We start from the raw sequence: 20,330 nt of genomic DNA, 5'->3' as shown, positions 1-20,330 counted from the left end.
GTGGCTGGCTCATGCCAGCTGGCTCAGGCTAAGAGGCTGCTCAGTTGGGGTGTAGGAATTTGGGCTCTGATGGGAGGACCCCAGAACTTGGGCTGCACCCCCAACCCAAACATCCACACCACAGTTAAACATCCCCTTAGCCCCACGAGCTTGGGTCAGCTCAGCTGGAAAGGACCAGTCACAGGTTTTTAATTGTGTACATTACAGCCGGGAAGGTGTTTCCCAGCATCAAGAGACAGACATGCTCGCTGTTCTCATGTTAGCATGCTAAGGGGATTGCATGGGCTCACCTCCTGGGAATGCCCCTCCCCTCAGGTGGGATTGTGCTCAGACAGCCCAAGAGGCTGCCTATGCTAACTCTCTGACTACGTTGCTGTGTTTAGCACAAGCACTGGAGAAGAGTTTCCATGTGCCTGTTTCCCCAGCTGGGAAGCACACTCCCAGCTCTAGTGTAGACAGAGTCCAGAAGTACGTCTACGCTGCAATAAAAACCCTACGGCGCCAAGTGTCAGAGCCCTGTCGATTTGACCAGGGCTCAGTTTGTGCAGCTAAACATTGCAGTACTAATGTTCAGATGGGAGCCCAGCACTGCCTAATTTTCAGAGCCCAGAGAGCTGAACTGCAATGTTTAGCTTGTGGCATTTGTGGCCAGGCCATGGGTCTTTGATTGTCAGATCCCAAGTGACTTGCCCAGGGTCACATGGGAAGGCTGTGGCAAAGCAGGGAGTTGAATTCCAGTCTCATAAGTCACAGGCTAGGTCCCTACCCACTAGGCTGTCCCACCTCCTCAGCAGTGTGTTGTTTTTAAGGTCCACACTCTCAATTTCTGCCCCGTTTTGGGCAGTGCAGATGTTCTCAGGAGCGGGAAGCTTTTCCCAAGTGCTAGCCTGGGGCCTAGACTTTGTAGAGGAAGGGAGATCAAACAAATGCAAGCTTCCCTTCACCCTCCCACCTAGGGCTCTGGGGAAAACCCTGCTGTGCATGTCCCCATCCCGTCTGATTTAACATGGGCGTTCTTGTTAAAACAGCCTTTGAAGGGTAGAATATCTTGTTCCCAGGGGCCACACTAGAGACAGGCTTTATAACAAAAGTTCTTGGGGACTGGGTGTGGTGAGAGTGCTACAGAATCCAGGTCATTTTGGGAAAGTAACACAGCACCCTAACCTGCAAACAACAAATGTCACCTGGCAGTTAGCATTACAGCAATCCCTTTAACGTCATGGGAGGGGTGGTTTTTTTTTTTGGTTTTTTTTTTTAAGAAGTCTCTTACTGGCGGGTGTGAAGGAGGGAGTTTAATCTCCCTGAAGCCACAAGAGCCCTCCTCTGCGACAGCGTGGAAGAGTGGGAAGCTTTGAACATGTTTTGATGGCTGAACCAGTTTGTGTAGAGATAGGAGCTGCGTTTGAGGGGGGGGATTGAGAGAGCAGGCCTTTCATGCAAGTTCCTGTGTATTCCTCGTCTGCTCATAGCTGGAGAGGTTGTGTTTCCTAGCGAAGGGCTGTCCCCCACCACACCGCCATGTTTTCCTTGCACTGTCTTGTGTTTTTAGTGTCGGTGAATGTTCCCGCATGCTGGAGAGGGCTGAGGCTCTTGCAAGAAGACAAGTTTTTGTGTTTGAAAAAATAAAAACAAAAACAAAACTAAACATCTTTCTTCCTTTGGGATCTCACAAACAGGAAATGATCATTGCTGGGCTTCAGCCCGAGACCTCGTACTCCATCACGGTGGCAGCCTACACCATGAAGGGGGACGGCGCCCGAAGCAAACCCAAAATGGTCACGACCAAGGGTGCAGGTGAGATGCGCTCCCATCTCCAGCCCCTCCCCCAGGCCCAGTGTTGGCGAAACCCTTTTCCTCCCTGTGCAGCTCAGCACATCTCCCAGCTTTGCTAGGTAGATTGGAGAATTGCCCTTCTAGCTCTGATCACCTGGCTCCCCTTAAAGACAGCCTTCTGCCAAGAGCCCTCAGCTCACCACACACGCCCGTCCTGTGGCCCAGAGAACCTCTCAGCAGCCAAGCAGAGTATTCCCAGTCCTGTAAGCCAGAGAACTCCCCATCCTCCCCTGAAAAGAACATCCTCCTGCCCAGTGCTGCAAAGAACCAACTCAGTACACCTTCCAGTTTCCTATAGCAGCTGCCCAATCCCCAGTGCTGCTAAGGACTGCCGCCTCCTCAAACCACTGTGCTGATAAAGGGAAACTCAAACCTGGTGCAGCTTGTGCCGTGCTGGAGGTGTGGTGTAGATTTCTTGGCAAGGAACAGAGCCCAGGGTTGTGGGTGCTGGAGTAAAGTTTAATGAGAGGACAGGCTGGAGCCACAGGGGTGTTGATCATCTTTCTATGCTGCCTCTGAGATCAATGGCTCTGGCCCAGTGGAGAACTGGCCAGAGGTCTGAGCCAGTCTGGCAGCATCATGGAAGCTGGTGAGGTTGGAAGGAGATGGCTCTGTAGCACTGCTAGGCTCTCATGGAGTTCAGAGCTACTTCTCCCGCTGGGAACCACGGTGAGCCAGTCCCCTGAGTCTGAAAGGCAAAGGCCAGAAAATCCTCAGGCAGTTAGTGAAGTGGGATGGAAACTTATTGTCAGCTGACAAAACCAGAGGCTTGAGCACCCCGGTGTATGAGGGGCAAGGGGAACAACACCCATAGGATTACGAGACAGGAAAGGAAGGTCAGATCCTGTCTCACGCAGGATCAAGAGGTGTTGATCTAAAAATCCCTGAATCCTTTCCTAGCACACTACTGGAGTGTAGCATGGGCTTGTAGAGAGGCCAGCGGTCCTCAGAGCCTTGAGGTTGATCTCTGTTGATGCTTCCCTCGAGCCACCAAGGGTGCAGTGTCTGAGGTGATCCCACACCTAGGGAAACGGACTCAACTGTACAGCTTTGCAGGGAGCAGTCGCTGGGCCCCTGGGCCTGGCAGACCACACAGGAACTTTGACAAACAGGAGAACTGCCCTGGGGATAGCTGAGGCCATTTGCTCTTCCATGCGCATCCCACTATGCCTGTACTAGCAGCGCCAGGAGAGGAAGAACAGACAGCATTGACCTTTGCTGATCACCAAGACCCAGGCTTTGATGGCTGCCCTCCCTCACTGTGGTTCTTTCATCCCCTTGACTTATTCCTTATGGCAGAGCTGCCCCCAGTCTCAGCAGAAAGAAGTGAGGTCACAAGCAAGGGTGCAGGGACAGAACAACGGATGGGCAAAAGCCACCGGGGGATCTTGGATCTCTTTGTTCCCCTGCACTGGGAAATGCCATCTTTGCCTCCTTTCATCTCAAGAACAAACGGGGCATCGGGGATAGGACTGCTGCAATTCCTCCTCCGGTGTTACCGCTCACCTCAGCACTGCAGCCTGGGCATGAGTGAGGAATAACATTTATCTCTGTCTCTCCCTCCATGCCATTGGTCCCTGCCCACCGTGTGCTCACCTTCACTCCTCTAAGGCAGTGGCTTCTCTCCCTCCCTCACTTCCTTTGCGTCTCTCTTTTCTTGCTGGCTTTTCTTCTCCTTCCTTTTCTTCACAGCTCAGGGCAGCTGCATCAGCTGAGATCATTCAGCCCTGGAAATGCTGAGAGCTGCCACTCCAGTGATCAAAGGCCCTTGGCCAAATGCAGTGTAATCTGCCTGGGCACCCTCGCCGCAGCTGAGGGGGCAACACAGCCAGGGATCTGGCATCCTGTCCTGAAATGGGAAGGGCAGCAGCCAATACTGTGGCTTCCTTTCCATGCATCCCTCTTCCAGTGAACCTTGGGGCTGGTGCTCTGGAGCCTTTCTCCTCTAATGTGGCCTTTCTTGCACAGTTGGAGAGGGTCCTTGTACTTCAGAGGACAAACCCTCATGACGCAAATCTTCCAGACGCTTAATCAGACTTCAGTCAGATGCCAGCAGCAAACGAGCTGGCATCTGTACCTCGCTCCTTTCAGTGCCACTTTAGCCCCACCTGGCATACCCCTTCCTAGCATTTCCCTTCCCCTCTCTCTTCTCTTTATCATGGAATCCTAGGGCTGGAAGAGACCCTAGGAGGTCATTGAGGCCAGCCCCCTGCCCAAAGCAGGATCAACCTCAACTAAATCATCTCAGCCAGGACTTTGTCAAGCCAGGACTTAAAAACCTCTAAGGGATGGAGATTCCACCACCTGTCTAGGTAATGCATTTCAGTGCTTCACCGCCCTCCTGGGGAAATAGTTTTTCCTGCTGTCCAACCTAGACTTCTCCCACTGTAATTTGAAACCATTTCTCCTTTTGGTGCCTTCCCTCACTACTGAGAACAGCCTCTCTCCATCTTTTTAGATTCCCCTGTTAAGGAAGTTGAAGGCTGCTATCAAGTCACCCCTCACTCTTCTCTTCTGCAGACTGAATAACCCCAAATCACTCTAGTTCTCCTCGCAGGTCATGTGCTCCAACCCCCTAATTATTTTGGTTGCCATCCGCTGGAACCTCTCCAGTGCATTCACATCCTTTCTGTAGTGGGGGAGCCTAGAACTGGATGCAGTACTCCAGTCACATCCTCACCAGTGCCAAATAAAGAGGAATAATAACTTCTCTAGATCTGTGGGAAATGCTCTTACTGATGCACCCCAATATGCCATTAGCCTTCTTGGCTACAAGGGCACACTGTTGACTCATATCCAGCTTCTCATCCACATAATCCCCAGGTCCTTTTCTGCTGCACTGCTACTTAGCCAGTCGGTCCCAGGACTGTAACAATGCTTGGGATTCTCCTGTCCCGTATTCAGGACTCTGCACTTGTCCTTGCTGAACCCGATCAGATTTCTTTTGGCTCAATCCTCCAATAAATGTAGGTCACTCTGGACCCTCTCCTTACCCTCCAACATATCTATCTCACCCCCTAGCTTAGAGTCATCAACACATTTTTCTGGGGTGCAATCCATCCCCTCATCCAGGTCATTAATAAAGATGTTGAACAACATCAGCCTAAGAATCAATCCTTTGGGCACCCCACTTGAAACCAACCACCCCCCAGACTTTTGATCCATTTATCACTACCCTTTGGACCCAACCATCTAGCTAGCTTTCTATCCATCTTACAGTCCATTTGTCCAAACCATACTTCCTTAACTTGCAGGCAAGACTGTTGTGAGAGACTGTATCAAAAGCTTTGCTAAGGTCAAAGTATATCACATCCATTGACTTCCCCTTGTTCCCAGAACCAGTTATCTCCTCACAGAAACAAATCAGTTTGGTCAGGCACAACTTGCCGTTATCCTTTCACTCTACCTAGCATGTCCTTTTTTCAATTCTCTCCCCCACCCTTGCCCCACTTTGTCTTTCTCACTGGTCAAAGTTCCCATTTAGTTTTCTGTAGCCTTCTCCCTCGTCCTTTGTCACTCATTCTCTCTGCTTTGTCATTCTTCCTCATCTCCCCCATTAGAATTTGCAGCATAAATACATCAGTCACCCAGATATGTTGTTTTTTTTTTCCCAGCACAGCAGCTATTTCCCAAAACTCAATTTCCCCCAACTTGAAATAGCTATTTTTTTAAAAAAAAAAATCTTCCCATTGGCTCTGAAACGTTCTTATCTCTTTTCCGCTGTTGAGTCAGTGCACCTTCCGAGAGGAGTGATTTCTTTCTTTATCATTCCGGGCGAGGGGCTGAATTTAAATACTGTAATATATCCAATTTTCTCCTTTTGGCATCCAACCCAATTTCAAAACAGAACACCTTTTTCCCCCCCCCACTTTTTCCCCCCACCCCCAAATTATATTTGTGGTACAAATGTAATATTTCCAGGCCTGGCTGATTATAGTAATGTTTGTGATAAAAACTGAGACATAAAGATAATGGCATTGGTTTTCTCTGTAATAACATTGTGATTCTTAAGTGTTTCCAAAGGAGGTTTTCCCAGCAGCATTCGCCAGCCATTCTCCCATTGTTTGAATGAATAAAATATTTGTTCCAGGCAGCCCGTGCCTGGGTGTTGGGGCTGTTGCTTCCAACCAAGCCTGGTGTTCCCTGGTGCTGCCAGAGTCTCTGAGTGTGTAGATACACACACATGCTAGCCTTTCTGTCCTAGCATGCCTTGCTTTGGCTGATTCAACCATCCCCAGTGCCCGTTTCGCATCCTCACCAGCATGTCACCCTGCCAGACTGACTTCCAGGCTGGTTTGTGTTTCTCTGAAGCCCCAGTTTCCTTCCCTTCTACCTTCCCCTCCCTCCTTCTTCGGCCAGGAGAGAGGGAAATTAGATCTTTAACAGAGTGGAGTGAGTGTAAGTGACACATGAGCTACTGGAATTAATGCTCTCCTCACCCCAACTCCAGCAAACCCCCAGGCTGCATGTGTAATCAAACCCTGGCCATTAGTTCATTTAGCATTCAGGTAGGGACAGGGCTGGTTAGGCCCAGGAACCACCAAACTCCTGTGATATCCCATAAGCTCAGCAGAACTGACAGGTTGCAGAGAAAGCCAACTGAGAGTGAGGTCCCAGTGAGGACCGGGAAGGGAGAAGCTGAATGGAGTAGACAGAGATGCTTCTGTCCTCCTCTTCACCCATATCCTGGGGTCTGTTTCCAGTCCCCGTCTGCTCCTGTCTTTTCTTTTCCCAGCTGGGTGATCTGATGGCTGCCAAACTCGCCTTGGCTGGCCTCGCGCCTGCTGCTCAGGGCCCCAGGCTGCCCAGCCACTCAGCTTTCCCATCCCTCATTACTTCGCCTCCAGCAGCTCTGCGCTTTCCAGCTTGCTCCAGTTCTGTTCCTGCCCTGCTTCTCTGCCTGAGTTGTGGGATCTGCCTAGCTCCACGTTGTCCAACGTGCTTTTTGTGTGGCAAACTGGACACCACAGTGTGGCGAAGTAGCTCATTAGAGCCACAGGCGTGGAGAGCCCTCCACCACTCCATGCACGCGCCCCACCACTTTAAGCACATGGCAGCAGTGGCAAAGATGGCTCCTCCTGCGGCTCGTGCAGGGCAGGGCGGCTCACGGGGTGGGGTGGGGCCGCTTGTGCAACATGGCTCCAGAAGTGTCTCCAGTGAGTCACCAGCGGTTTGCGCAGGGGAGCGGGGTGCCTGGCCGATGGTGGAGTGGTGGGGGGAGGCCACCTGGCTGGTGACGGAGAGGGTGCCTGGCTGGGGGTGGGGTGCAGCAGTTGTTACGTTTTGTTTTGGATACCGGTGGTCTAGTGCCTATAGCAGGAGATGGGGAGACAGGACTCCTGGGTTCTCTCTTCCCAGCTGTGAGAAGCACTCATGTCTAGTGATTACAGCAGGAGGCTGGAAGATCCCGGGATCTGTTCCAAGTTGTGTCATGAGCGCTCCATGGGACCTCCCGACAGAGCCTTGGGGAGGGGGAGGGGCTGAGGACTCAGAACTGTATGTCTAAACCTGACTCTGGAGTAATACTTAGCACTCCTGCAGCTTGTGTACTTTCCTAAACTGAAGCTTGGCAAATTCAGAGCAAAACCCACATGTAAATTGTGAGAATAGTTGATCATGGGGACAATTTCTCAGGAGTTGGGACGAAATCACCATCCCTGGGAGCTTTCAAATCAAGATTGGGTGTTTTCTGAGGAGACCTGTTCTAGGAATTATTCTGGAGACATTATGGCTACGTCTACACTAGACAAAGTAAGTCGACCGCTGATACGCAATTCTAGCTCTGGCTAGAATTGACCTGTCTGTGCTCAGCTTACTTGGCCATCCCTACTGAACAAGGTCAGTGATAAAGTTTCTCCCATCAACCTCCCTTACACCTCGTGTCTCATGAGGAGGACAGGGGTCGACTGCGACCCATAAGAGGTGGATTTCACGTGTCCGTACTAGACGTGTGAAATAGAGCCCTGGAATATCAGCTCTGAAGCTAGTGTAGATGTAGCCTCTTGAGCCGATATTCTCTAGTCAGATCTCCTGTGGGATTGCAGTGATCTGATCACTCGTTGGAACTGATGGCTCTAAATGCTGTCTGAACATTAACCTTTTCATCTTCACAAGGCTTCCTGCACTTGAGATGAACGTTAACCTTCCTATGGGCGGCGAAGCACTGGAATGCGTTGCCTAGGGAGGTGGTGGAATCTCCATCCCCAGAGGTTTTTAAGTCCTGGCTTGACAAAGTCCTGGCTGGGATGACTTAGTTGGGGGTTGATCCTGCTTGGGGTAGGGGGCTGGTCTCGATGACCTCCTGAGGTCCCTTCCAGCTCTGTGATTCTCCGATTCTTTATCGGACGCCCAGGCCCAGGGAGGTCTAGATAAATGTTTTCAGGAATAACCACTGATTTTGGGAACCTGACTCAAGACTCTTGGGGCCTGATTTAAAGGACAACTTGGAGTCTGGCATCTGGTGGTGCCTGGCCCTGCTGAATTCTGGCCTGGCCCTTGAAGTCATCTCTAATGAGGCACCCTAAATCAGTGGCCACTCAAAAGTCCTGGGCCAGGTGGGGTTGGGCACGTTACTCAGTAAGTGAGCAGCAGAGCCAAGAAGACAAGCCAGGACGTCTTGGTGCCTACGTTAGAGATATCTGCCCTCTGAGCCCTTCACCCAGCCTCTCTGTTTCGAGAGCCCTGTGCACAGAGGAGAGCTGGCATAGGACTGAACTCACCTCTTTTCTTCTGTTCTCTCCCAGTTCCAGGGAAGCCCATCCTGTCCGTGCATCAGACTCAGGAGAATTCTCTCCTGGTGAAATGGGAGCCTCCCCTGGATGCTGAAAGCCAGGTCATGGGCTACCGGCTCCAGTTTGGTCGCCAGGACATCGACCCCCTCTCCACCTTGGAGTTCGCAGCCCAGGAGGATAAGTACATCGCCACTAACATCCACAAAGGTGCCACGTACCTTTTCAAGCTGGCCGTGAAAAGCCGGGCCGGCTTTGGGGAGGAGGCAGTGCAGGAGCTGACCATCCCCGAAGACATCCCTAAAGGTTACCCCCAAATTCTCGAGGCGAGCAACATCACCTCCATGTCGGTCCAATTCGGCTGGCTGCCTCCTGTGCTGGCCGAGAGGAATGGCGCCATTGTCAAGTACACTGTGGCCTATCGGGAAGCTGGTTCCCCTGGCAACCCTTTGGAAAAAGACCTGGCCCCCTCCCCTGAGAACTCCTACACACTCAACGGCCTCAAACCCAACACTGCTTATGACGTTAAAATCCGGGCTCACACCAGTAAAGGGCCTGGGCCATACAGCCCGACTGTCCAGTATCGGACGTTCCTACTGGACCAAGGTAGGACTTACCAGTTTCTCCTCTCCCTCCTTGTAACCGGGGCTGGTGCCGGGAGGCAGAGAGCCTGGGCGGTCCTGCCAGCCTAGTGAGTAAATGCAAAGCGCTCGGTCTCGCATGTGGGCCCCGCGCCCCTCTCTGCCTTCACCAGGTAAGTCCTTTTTTACCACTTCCTTCCAAGTCAAGTCCAGCCACCCTCCTGACTGGCCACCGGGGCAGGCCAGCCTCTCTCACAGGTGGGACGAGCCTTTTCTTTAGCTTTCGCCAGATGCCACACAGCCAGACGCCAAACATAAACCCGGCAAGGGCCTGTCCTCAGCCAAGCGTGCTCAGACATCCAGAGCCTTGTTCTCCACAGCAGCTGCTCCAGTGCTCAGCACTTCAGGGGTCTTTGGGCAGAGACCCTCCCCTGCTCTGCCCCTGGGTTAGGCTAGGGTCTGGCGTGGGAAGGGGCATTGGGGATGGGGCTCTGGCAAAACCCAAGCAGAGTGTGGAAGAGGGAGCAGGCCCTTCTGTTCCCTGTGTGAGTACTGCCAGCGCCCTGTTGTCAGTGTGTCTGATAGCCCCTCCCTGTCTCTCCCCCACCCCTTCTTTTCCTAACCCACACCCCCCCCGGCCTTTGAACTGTCTTCCTGCAGTTTTACCCAAAAACTTCAGGGTGAAGATGGCAATGAAGACCTCTGTCCTTTTGAGCTGGGAGTTCCCTGAGAACTACAACTCTCCCATCCCCTACAAGGCAAGTGGGGCTCGCTTCTCAGGGGCTTTAGGGCAGCAAGGAATAGAATTTAGGGATAGTATACGCAGGGTTAAACCTGCCCCTGAAACCAGCTCTCGGGGCACTCCCGCTCAGCATTCAACAGCTCCAGGCTGCTCCCTTGAGGAGTCTGACTGCCCACTACCTCAACTGAACTGGTCAGGGACTCGTGGCAGGGGTTGGAGCACAACCTCTTCTTTCTGCCCCCAGAGCACTGGGATTCTGCTCCTGGCAGTGGGGTGGGAGTAGATTGGTCTAGTGGGTAGAGCCTGGGGCTTTCGCATGAGACCTTCTGAGCTATGTTCCCAGCCACAAGCTGGGAGTACAGGCTGAACCTCTCTAATCCAGCACCCTCAGGATCTGACTGGTGCCAGACGAGAGAATTTGCTGGACCACAGGAGGTCAATGTTGTCTAGCACATTGCCAACACTTCCACTGCTCACTGGGCTCTTGGAAGCCATTTAAGGGTAAATTACAGCTAAGTACCAGCACAGAACACCGACAGCCAAGACTGGTGGCTGGATGCAAACTGTATGGGAGCACCAGTAACTTTGCCACACCCAGGATAAGTGGTCATCCAGCTAATTAAAATCACGCTGCATTACAGATGTTATCAGCAAGAGAGTTCCCGGTTAGAGGGGTTCAACTTGTACTGTCTCATGGATGGGCAGGGGTAAGAATCTGTTTCATTCCCCACTTTGCTCTTGAGACACTCTGGCTTCGGCCAAGTCACTTGAGCAACACGCGCTTCACTTTCTCCACATCTAAAATGGGGCTGCTGCTTTCCGGGGAAGCTGCGAGCTTTCATCCTGTGCCTGCAAAGGACTGTGAGACCTTATAGAGAAGGGCACTGTAGAAAGCCAGAGGGGTTTTGTGGTAGCCCCCACAGAGAAGGCAGCAGGGTAAGCAGCCAAGTTTCATGGGCCATCCTCCTGCTTTGCGCCGTGTGCTCTCTGGGCCCAGAGAGGGCAGGAGGCAGCGGAGTGGTGTGATTCAGAGAAGGCTGACTCCCGCGGGTGTCTCGGCCTCGCTCAGATCCAGTACAACGAGCTGAACATCGACGTGGATGTCCGCCACACCAAAAAACTCATCACCAACCTGAAGCCCCACACGTTTTACAACTTCGTCCTGACGAACCGGGGCAACAGCATGGGCGACCTGCAGCAGAATGTGGCGGCCTGGACGGCCCCAAACGTACTGACCAGGAAGCCAGAGGTGACGCACAAGGCCGACGCAGATGGCAATGTGGTGGTGATCCTGCCAGACATGAAGAGCTCGGAGGCTGTCCAGTAGGTTCCTATTATTATGATGAACCTTGTGGGGTGGGCTGTAATGCACAGGGTGATGCAGGCGGACGGAGACAGGGCAGAGCAAGTGTCTCCCCTGGGCCAATCCTGCCAGCGTTGCCTCAGCCTCCCTGTGGAAGAGCAGCCTCCCTGGGTTGAGAGATCTCCAGCTCGAATGGCCCTTTCAGTCCCTGGCTGGTCCACTGAGGCTCCCGGCAACATTGCCTTCTAGGAGCAGGTGGACACCCTGGCTCATTCCCCAAAACCCGCCCCCGGAGAGTTGGCAGTGGCTGTCAATCGCTGCCAAGCTAGGCGGCGAAGGGTTGGTGTCATCACACAGCAGGGGGTCACTGTCCCATTCGATTCATCTCTCTGCGCCACGTGCTCCAAGGAGGAGCAGCTGTGGGCTGGGACCCACAAGATCCCAGTTTGTTTCCCAGGCCAGGCTGACAGGCGTCCTGTGTGACCTTGGGAAGGTCACTGCTCTGGGCCCTGTCCGCCCAAGGGTGAGAATAATCCATCTTTTGTCTGTTGTCAGTGAGGGGCCGATGACCACCTGTGCTTTGGGAAACCTTCCCCTTAGCTTGTAAACTGTCTGGTGGGGGGAGGCCTCTTTGGTACGGCACAAGTCCCAGCCTGATGGGGCCCTGATCCTGGCCAGGATTCTGATATTCAATAACTGGGGTACAAGAGGTACAAGTGGGGCAGAGTTACCTGGTGGTTGGCAAGAACTGCAACCTAACGACTCCACTTCCTGGCAGGGCCCAAGAGTGGGACATGCCGGGCCCCACGTCTCTCTTCTGCTGCCTTTGCCCCTGCTCGGGAGTCACAAGAGGGATCAAATGAGGGTTTCAAAGGCAGACCTGCCAGGGAAGGAAGGGCCCTGGGGAAAAAAGGAAGGTGCCCCTGGAACCTAGCTAGTGTTTTACACCATGCTAGTGCCTGCTAGCAAACAACTGGCTTTGGCTCGCCTTTCCCCACCCGTTCCTGAGGGAGAAGGTCGAGGGGCCTGGTGACCCTTGAGTCTTGGATCCCAAGGATAAAGCCGGGGCTTCTGCTGTAGCGCAAGCTGTAAGACAACGGCCAACTGCCTTGCTGCAGCTAGTGGGAGGAAAGCGATTTGCTGCAGCTGGGGGTTGGTTCCTCCTCTGCAAGGTGTTCGCTCAGCTCCCGCAGCAATGCACAGAGGGGGGGTGGGCGGGCAGCCACGAGGGCGTGGTCTGTGAAGAAGAGGATACGACCAAGCCCGCACGCCCCGCCAATGGTGGTGTAAGTCGGGGGTGCAGGACATCAGCTGGTGGGGAGGCTGCAGCCAGCGAGCGGGAGTGCAGGCGGGAGGATTGGCATAGGACTGAGGAGAGAGAATCACAAAACACCAGAACTAGAAGGGACCTTGAGAGGTCAAGTCCAGGCCTCTGTTAACTCATAACCACCAGCATCCTTGTACTGCTCGGGAGCTTTCCCATCAGCAGCATGTGAGGCTCTGCCCATAGTGAACAAAAAATGCCAAGTAGAAAAATAATATCCTAGGAAATATCAGCTCCGGGGGCTGTGCCAAAGGGACTGCGTGAGATTCCTACCATCTTGTCTTTTCCTTCCTGCCTCTCAGGGCTTACTACATCGTGGTGGTGCCTTTAAAGAAATCGAGGGGGGCGCAGTTCGTGAACCCCGTCAGCAACCCCGAGGAGATGGACCTGGAGGAGGTGAGTGCTCAGTCAGCTTCACTCCTACTGCAGGGAGAGGCTTCTCTGCAGGCAAAGCAAATGGCTGCACCCAACTTGGTGGCACGTACTGCACCCCTGGCCCCTTTGCAGCCCCGAGCAAAGGGAGAGGGTCAGGGCAAATCCCCCCAGCACGTAGAACAAGCAGCACTAATGTGCTCGCACTGAACAGTTCAGCTCTACGTCCTTTCCTCCTGCTCCTGGTGTGCCACCACAGCTAGGGCTCAAGCGTTGCATTCTCTTGTGTTCCAGCTGGTTCAGGAAATCTCCAGGCTGCAGCGCCGGAGCCTCCGTCATTCCCGGCAGCTAGACTTCCCCAAGCCGTACATCGCCGCCCATTTCCGCACGTTGCCCTCTCACTTCATCCTGGGCGACATGAAACACTACGACAACTTCGAAAACAAAGCCCTGGAGCCGGGGCACAAATACGTCACCTTCGTCCTGGCGGCGCTCCGGGACTTGGAAGCAGTAAGTGCTGCTCGTTCCTCTGCTGTCTGTCTCACTCAGAACTAGGGCTGCCGCTGCACCTACACAGCTGCCTAGGGCAGCTGAAAATCAGGGGCACTGCCAGGACAGCAGGCAAAAACACTTGTGGGAGCCGACACATTCTTACCTGCTGGCCCGGCGGAGCCCGTGGCGTAAGCATTCAGATACGGGAGGGAGCGGCGGGGAGTCACCCAATTACCACCACTGTTGCTTCCCCCTGGTCAGCGGCCACCTGAGCCAGGCTCCCAGCTGGAGTGGCTCCGATTCCCAGTGAGCTATGGACCCCAGTGGCAGCCTCAGCAGCAGCCAGGTTTTTAAACTCCTCCTTACTGGACTCTCCCAGCTAAGGCACCATGGGGAGGAGGCGGAGAGACTGTGAAGGGGCTCTGGGCTGAGGTGCAAGAACAAGTCACGTGTGGGAATGCACAGGGGCCTATAAATTCTAAGGAGCACGTACCCATAGCGGCAAACAGCCACTCTCACACAAGACTGGGAAGCCCCTGAAATTCACAGACATGCTTCGGGGGGAGGGTTTCCCAGTGGGCAGAGCCCTGCCAATCTGCAGCTATACCCAGTCTGTGTTTACAGCACACAGCACGGCTGCAGATGCAGATTTGTTATCCTTGCAGGGCTGTATGCTGGGGCTCCATTATCCAGAACTAGAAGATATTGGAATATGTACTCAGAGGTCCCCAGGGGTTTGGAGAGCCCAAGAATGAGCCTCCACCCGTGGCAAAACGTGTCTCTTCCCCCCCGCCCACCCCAGCTCCACAAGCAGAGCAATAAACCCAGCCAGGCATCCTGCTTTCGACGACGAGTCCCACACGTGGGGAGCATGAATGGGGAGTGCTGTACTGACAGAATCCACTTGGCGTGCTCTGGGCCGCCTTCTACATCCTTAGCAATCCCATGCGTTTTCAGTGGCATTGTACTGGCCTAAATCTGACCCTGTGAGAGTGATGTCTTTACTATTCACCTGCTTATTTTGTGCTGCAAAGTAGGAAACCATCTAATACCCTGTTGGGTTAAATCCCCTGGTGGAATTGTAGAAAAAAGTTGTTGCAGTCGTGTTTTAAAGCGGGGGTGGAAATAAATATCTAGTTGTCTATTTAATATTAAAGGATTAGGCCGACACGCCTGGGAATGGAGTTCCCAATCGGATCACTCCTGCTAGTGGTAATTTCAGCTTTAAGGACAAGGTGCCATAGAGTCACTAGCAATGGGCTGAAAGACAGCAGCTAGTGTCTTGGTGTCTGTGGCCAGAAACAGCCCCTTCCTCCCGATGCCACGGGGCAAGGGGGGAGTTTCAGGGAGGGCCGTTAGTTGGAGTGTGAGCTCAAAGCTGCCTGCCACCAGCCCAACCGTGAGTTGTCATCCTGCTGTCACCACTTCTTGCCTTAGTTGCTGCATCTGTAAATTGGGGTGATAACATCTCCCTCATGGTGCGGGGGCAGTGGTCATAACATTTGTAAAGCTTGGACCTGGAAAGTGCCAAGACTGCAGCTACACAGCAGCCCGGTTCCGGAATAGCTGTTTCGAAAGGGCTGCTACATGCAAAAATGTGTTTCAAAATAGCTAAGTGCTTTTTTAAAATACGTCACCTACACACCCTGTGCTGATTTTGAAATAGACAGCCGGGTGACAGGAAATAGCACTTATTTCAAAATAGCTATTTCGAAATCTATGCTATCCCATCTCTTAACAACACCTCTTTTGAAATAACTATTTTGAAACAGGTGCTATTGCTCCTGCAGTGAGTTTTACCGATTTTGAAATAACACACCTGCTATTTTGAAATAAATTCAAAATTTAACGGCCTTCCCTGAAACTCCCCCGCCCCCCACCCCATGGCATCGGGAGGAAGGGGCTGTTTTTGGATACAGATACCAAGACACTGGCTGCTGTCTTTCAACCCATTGCTAGTGACTCTACAGCACCTTGTCCTTAAAGCAGAAATTACCACTAGCAGGAGTAATCTGATGGGGAGCTTCATTTGCGTAGTGTAGACATGGCAAAGTTATTTTGAAATAACAGCTGCTATCCCAAAATAACTTCGCTGTGTAGACGTAGCTTAAATGTTTGATATTGTTCTCATCCTCTGCATTCCATGGTAAGAACTGGAGCCCGTCTGAACACATAAGAAGCTTAGCTTGGCTAAGGCGGCTTTTCTATAGTGTACTGTATGCAGTAGCATTTTCCATCCAGCTGGACCCCTAATAGAAGGAGTGTCCAGCGCTCCTCTGGAAGGAAGGTAGCCTGCTTTGGGGTGGAGCGTGTCCATCATTCTGCAGTAGTAGGCTGAGGAGAGGGGAGGAATGTATTTATCAGTTTGTGCTTAGTGCTGTGGGTGGGAGGGTGTCACCAAGTCATTCGGTGTCTGAGTATTGATCCCATCTTTGCTCCTTTCCACCTCTCCCATTTCAGTGTAATCTTGGCTGAGTGCTGAATCCAGAGTGGGAGGCGAGGAGTGGGAGGTGGTAATGGGGATGAAGGGATAGCATGGAATGGAGGCCTGTGCAGAAGGTTCTGAAGCAGCTGGTACTGATTGTATTGGAGACCAGATATGAGCCATTCATGGGCTTAAATTGCAGCAAGGGAGGTTGAGGTTGGACATTAGGAAAAACTTTGTAAGTGTCAGGGTGGTTAAACGCTGGAATAAATTTTCTGGGGAGATTGTGGAATCTATGTCACTGGAGATATTTAAAAGCAGGTTAGATAAACGTCCACCAGGGATGGTCTAGACAGTGCTTGGTGCTGCCATGAGGGCAGGGGACTGGACTCGATGGCCTCTCGAGACCCCTTCCAGTGCTAGTGTTTTATGAGTCTATGGTAACATGAGGTCTCCGTGGTCCATCTTATCTAGCATCCCATCGCATGCTGTCCAGCATCAGTTCTTCAGGTGCAAGTGAAGATTCCCCTCTATTGGACACCTATGGGAAAAGTTGCTTGCAGAGGAAGTTTCTTCTTAACCCCATGTGTCAGTACTTGGGGTCTCTCCCTTTTTGGGGCTTCTCTTCTGGAATGAAGCCCTGGCTCATCCCAGTCCCAACCTTGTGTTGTTGTATTTTGTGTTTTGCAGACATTTGCAGCTAGTCCTTTCTCTGACCCCATCCAGTTGGACAACCCCGACCCACAGCCTATCATCGACGGAGAGGAGGGCTTAATATGGGTCATCGGGCCGGTCCTGGCAGTGGTGTTCATTATCTGCATCGTAATTGCCATCCTGCTCTACAAAAAGTAAGAGTAGCCTCTCCCCTGGACCTATGTCCTCACCTGCTGCCTCCAGCTATGAGTGCTCAAGGGCTTTGCGGGCTCTGTATCAGAGCTGCTGGGCCAACAGTACGGCCCCTGCTCAGAGCTACAGGGCAAAGCAAGGGGAATGGAGATGCTGGGAGGATGGGGAGGATTTAGGATGCAGAGACCCCCACCTGGTGCAACTCCAGCCCAAGGTTCATAGTCAATAGAACTGTGTCCATGTAGTGATTGTTCAGTGGCCCCTATAACATGAGTTTGGCAGATCTCAGCACCATTCCTAGGAGACAGATATTCACATTCCCTCTGGTTCAGTGCTGGGACACATGGACTGCGGGCAGCGGAAGGATGCTCTGATGACACCCAGAGGCTGTCTGGTGGATGGGGAAATAGAGGCCTCCAGGTCCTGGTGCTCTTCATGCAAGCACATGGATCAGAGCATTGGGCTTCTTCTCCAGCTGCAGGCAGTGGGGTGCAGTGAGGGATGAGAAGAGGAGCCATGGGGATGCATTGTGCTTTTGTGGGATGCTCCTTGAGAGCCACCAGCCTTCCCTTGCCGCTCCCAAATGTAGACGGCTGCCAGAGCAGCAAGTCCCGGCAGCAGCCTGCTCGCCTGACATTTGTGTATCAGTTCCCAGGGCCTTTGGCTGGGCTTGGAGAGAACCCAAGCTCAGCCTGACCATGTGCAGAGTGGAGAGACGGGAATAGGAATGGGCAGAGAAAAGGGACTGGGAGAGAGGGAGAAAACAAGCCAAAGAAGAGGAGACGATGGCAGCTTTGTCAGTGGGAGTCACATACGGACACGGGTAGCAGAGGCACCCAGCAAGCAGGTTCTGCCAACCAGGTGTGCCCTGCTCTCTCTTCCACCGGCCTGGAGATTTCTGACTATGCCCTGGGGGCTGTTCTTGGGCACCCGTCACAGCCCTGCCAGCTGTGACTTCGCTTTCCCCCCACTGGGTCTGAAATGTCTGAATACCCAGGGGAGCAGGTGAGTGAGAGTCCCCTCTTCCTGTCTGCTGGTGTGGCTTTGAGCAGGGGATCTCCCATCATCTGGGTGTCTCTCCTTTCCGTGTGAGTTGTGTGGGTTCACGCTCTGTTCTAACCCCAACATTTGTCTTTTCTTCCTTCCACTTACTGCTCCCCGGACAGCAAGCCAGACAGGTAAGAGCACCAGGTTTGGCATCTCTGTAGATCCCCACCACACTGGACTGGCTGTGTATTGGGGCAGAGATCTCCGCCCACATGGTGTGACAGCTTCTGTCCCTGGCACTCCTCCTATGCTAAGAATATCTGATACCAAGATCTCGCAGGCATGTTTTTGCCAGTGGAAAGGCACTGGGGGAAAGGAAAGTCCAGCTACCTGCCCGAGACAGGATTGTCCCACTTCAAGCCAAAGCAGAATCCTGATTGGTGGAGAATGAAACTCATAAAACATTGGGTTAATAGAGCAGAGATGCACCCGCTCATGTTGCAGTCAGGGCCCGGCACTAGAACCTTGCACACCTGCTGATAGCTGCGTTGTATCTGTGGGGATCTGCGGATGTGGATCTTTGCAGAGCATTTCTGCAGACACGGATAACAATTTTGTATCTGCCCAGGGCTCCACTGAGTGCGAGACCAGCGGGTGTGTCCTCACAATGCCCTATGACTCTGTGCCAGCTTTCTCTGAACCTCTGGGAGTCTTTCCAGCCATTTCCAAGGCTGGGAGACGTTTCACTAGAAATAACTCACAGGCTTGGCCATAGGCCATTAACGGCTGCTTCCAACTGGAGCCCAAATTAACCTTCCCCTCCCCACCATGTGCTGTGATTTCCAAGCAGTGCTCCATGTAGAGCAGGCTGGGCTTATCACACTGCCTCCAGCTCCCACGGGCTTTAAAAGACCACGCAAAATGCATAAAATGCTCTACACTTCTGGCTCAGTAATGACTCCAGCTGTGGCAGGCGTGAGGGATGGGTGGGTCCTGTGCCATACACACTGGGAAGGAGGAAGTCCACAGAGTGGCCTGGGCTACAACAGTACATGAGAGTCTCTGTCTTCATGAGGCAGAGAAAGTTTCTAAATAGACTGAGAAGCAAATCTCATCTCTTTCTGCCTCGGAGCCCTGGGCAGAGCATTTTGTGCTTTACATGCACTCCTGTAGACTCCAGCTCCTGGGGCTTAAAATCACTTGGCTGAGATCAGAGTTTGCACAGCCATGATTTAACATGAGTGTTGCTAAAGGTATGTAAAAGATTGGGTGGACACATTTATTTTAGTTTAAACCAAGGTTATTTTGGCTTATCTTAAGTCCGTTATGCTGGAGCGACACCCACAGCTTCCCTGGCTTAACTAAAGATGTGATTTTCAAACTGATTTAGTTAAACAGGTGCAACTTCAGCCTGGCGTACGGTAGAGGACAGGTCCATTTACCTGCGTCAGCCAGGTGTGAACTCCACACTCTGGATCAGCTCAATTAAATTAAATCACCCTAAGTCCCAGTGTTGACAGCACTAGTCAGTGGGAGAATTGATCCGTCGAACAAGCTGCCACCTCTGGGAGAAGGGGATTGCCTGTGCCAATGGGAGAATCTCTCCCATCAACACAGGCAGTGTCCGAACACTTACGTGGTACAGTCAAAAAGTTGCACAAGCACAGTTGTGCCACTGTAGCATTTTATGCAAGGACAGGCCCTTTATGTATTTATGCTCTTAGATCAATAGAGCTCTGGTTTCTGTTGGCTTAGTTTGCCCCTGGTAATTTGCAGAGGGAGGCTAAACCAGTGTAAACAGCTTTAAACCTATATGACATTGTCTGTTCAGGGTTTGTCCAAATCAGGCCTAGTTTACGTGTAGACAAGCCCAAACAAGAGTAGGAATGCATTAAGCTAAACCAAATTAGGCATTTAAACTGAATTAGGCTGTGTTTAGACTTGAATGTTGCACCTGTTTAACTTCTGTCAGTTTGTATAATAACCCAGCTAAACTGGTGCAAAAGACTATGTGGACACACTGCGATTTAAGAGTGTCTTATTTCAGTTGGACTTAAACTGATTCCTAATCAATCTAAACTAAACCAAATTAAGCACGGTCCACACACCAACAAAACCAAATTGGTTTAAAATCATTCTTTTAGCAGGGCTCTTTCATGGAGACATGACCTGGGAGCACCTGCCCAGGAGTCAGCAACAGCTTAATTAAAGCAGCATATGTTTGGGTATAGATAAGGCTCAGTAAATGACCAGTGCTGTAAAGGAGGTGACCAGCGTAAGCTAGGCTAAGTCTCCACTGCAAACCGTACGATAACACGGCTATGCCGTTGCAGCCATGCTGGTGTAAGAGTATGCTGAGTTGCTGTTCCTAATCACCAGAAAAAGTCTCTCCAAGTGACAAAATAAAAATACGTCCAACAAAGCACTGTCCTCATTGACATTTTTAGGTGCTTATCGGTCCAGGGTGCCCTTTCATCATCAAAACTTTTGTCACTTTGGGGTGTGCAAGTGCCACTGTACATAGCCCAAGTCAGTCAGTGAATGTGTGCAGCTTCCAAACCAAGAAGGTGAAAAGAAGGGGTAGCAGAAAAGCAGCTAGTGTGCGGTTTAAGATAAAGCCCCCAGATTCTGCAGAACCCTGTCAGGTGTGGCCACATAGAATCACAGAGCTGGAAGGGACCTCAAGAGGTCATCGAG

General features: G+C 52.1%; 1 protein-coding gene across 7 annotated transcripts in view; it reads left to right on the top strand.

Moving 5' to 3' along the window:
• PTPRS (protein tyrosine phosphatase receptor type S) overlaps positions 1-20,330 on the top strand; it is a 267,499-nt gene that overhangs the window by 210,527 nt on the left and 36,642 nt on the right. For 6 of the 7 annotated variants that reach the window (XM_074978298.1, XM_074978302.1, XM_074978300.1 and 3 more), the window contains 7 exons: positions 1,677-1,794; positions 8,577-9,167; positions 9,803-9,900; positions 10,954-11,207; positions 12,814-12,907; positions 13,178-13,393; positions 16,491-16,648. In XM_074978298.1, the coding sequence (XP_074834399.1) occupies positions 1,677-1,794; positions 8,577-9,167; positions 9,803-9,900; positions 10,954-11,207; positions 12,814-12,907; positions 13,178-13,393; positions 16,491-16,648 (1,529 nt within the window). The remainder of the gene's footprint in view (positions 1-1,676; positions 1,795-8,576; positions 9,168-9,802; positions 9,901-10,953; positions 11,208-12,813; positions 12,908-13,177; positions 13,394-16,490; positions 16,649-20,330) is intronic. The other variant, XM_074978303.1, reaches the window with a different exon arrangement.

Source organism: Carettochelys insculpta, chromosome 27, assembly GCF_033958435.1.
Source record: "Carettochelys insculpta isolate YL-2023 chromosome 27, ASM3395843v1, whole genome shotgun sequence".
Lineage (NCBI taxonomy): Eukaryota > Metazoa > Chordata > Testudines > Carettochelyidae > Carettochelys > Carettochelys insculpta.
Note: the sequence above shows the minus strand (reverse complement) of the source record. Positions and strands in the feature narration are given on the sequence as shown.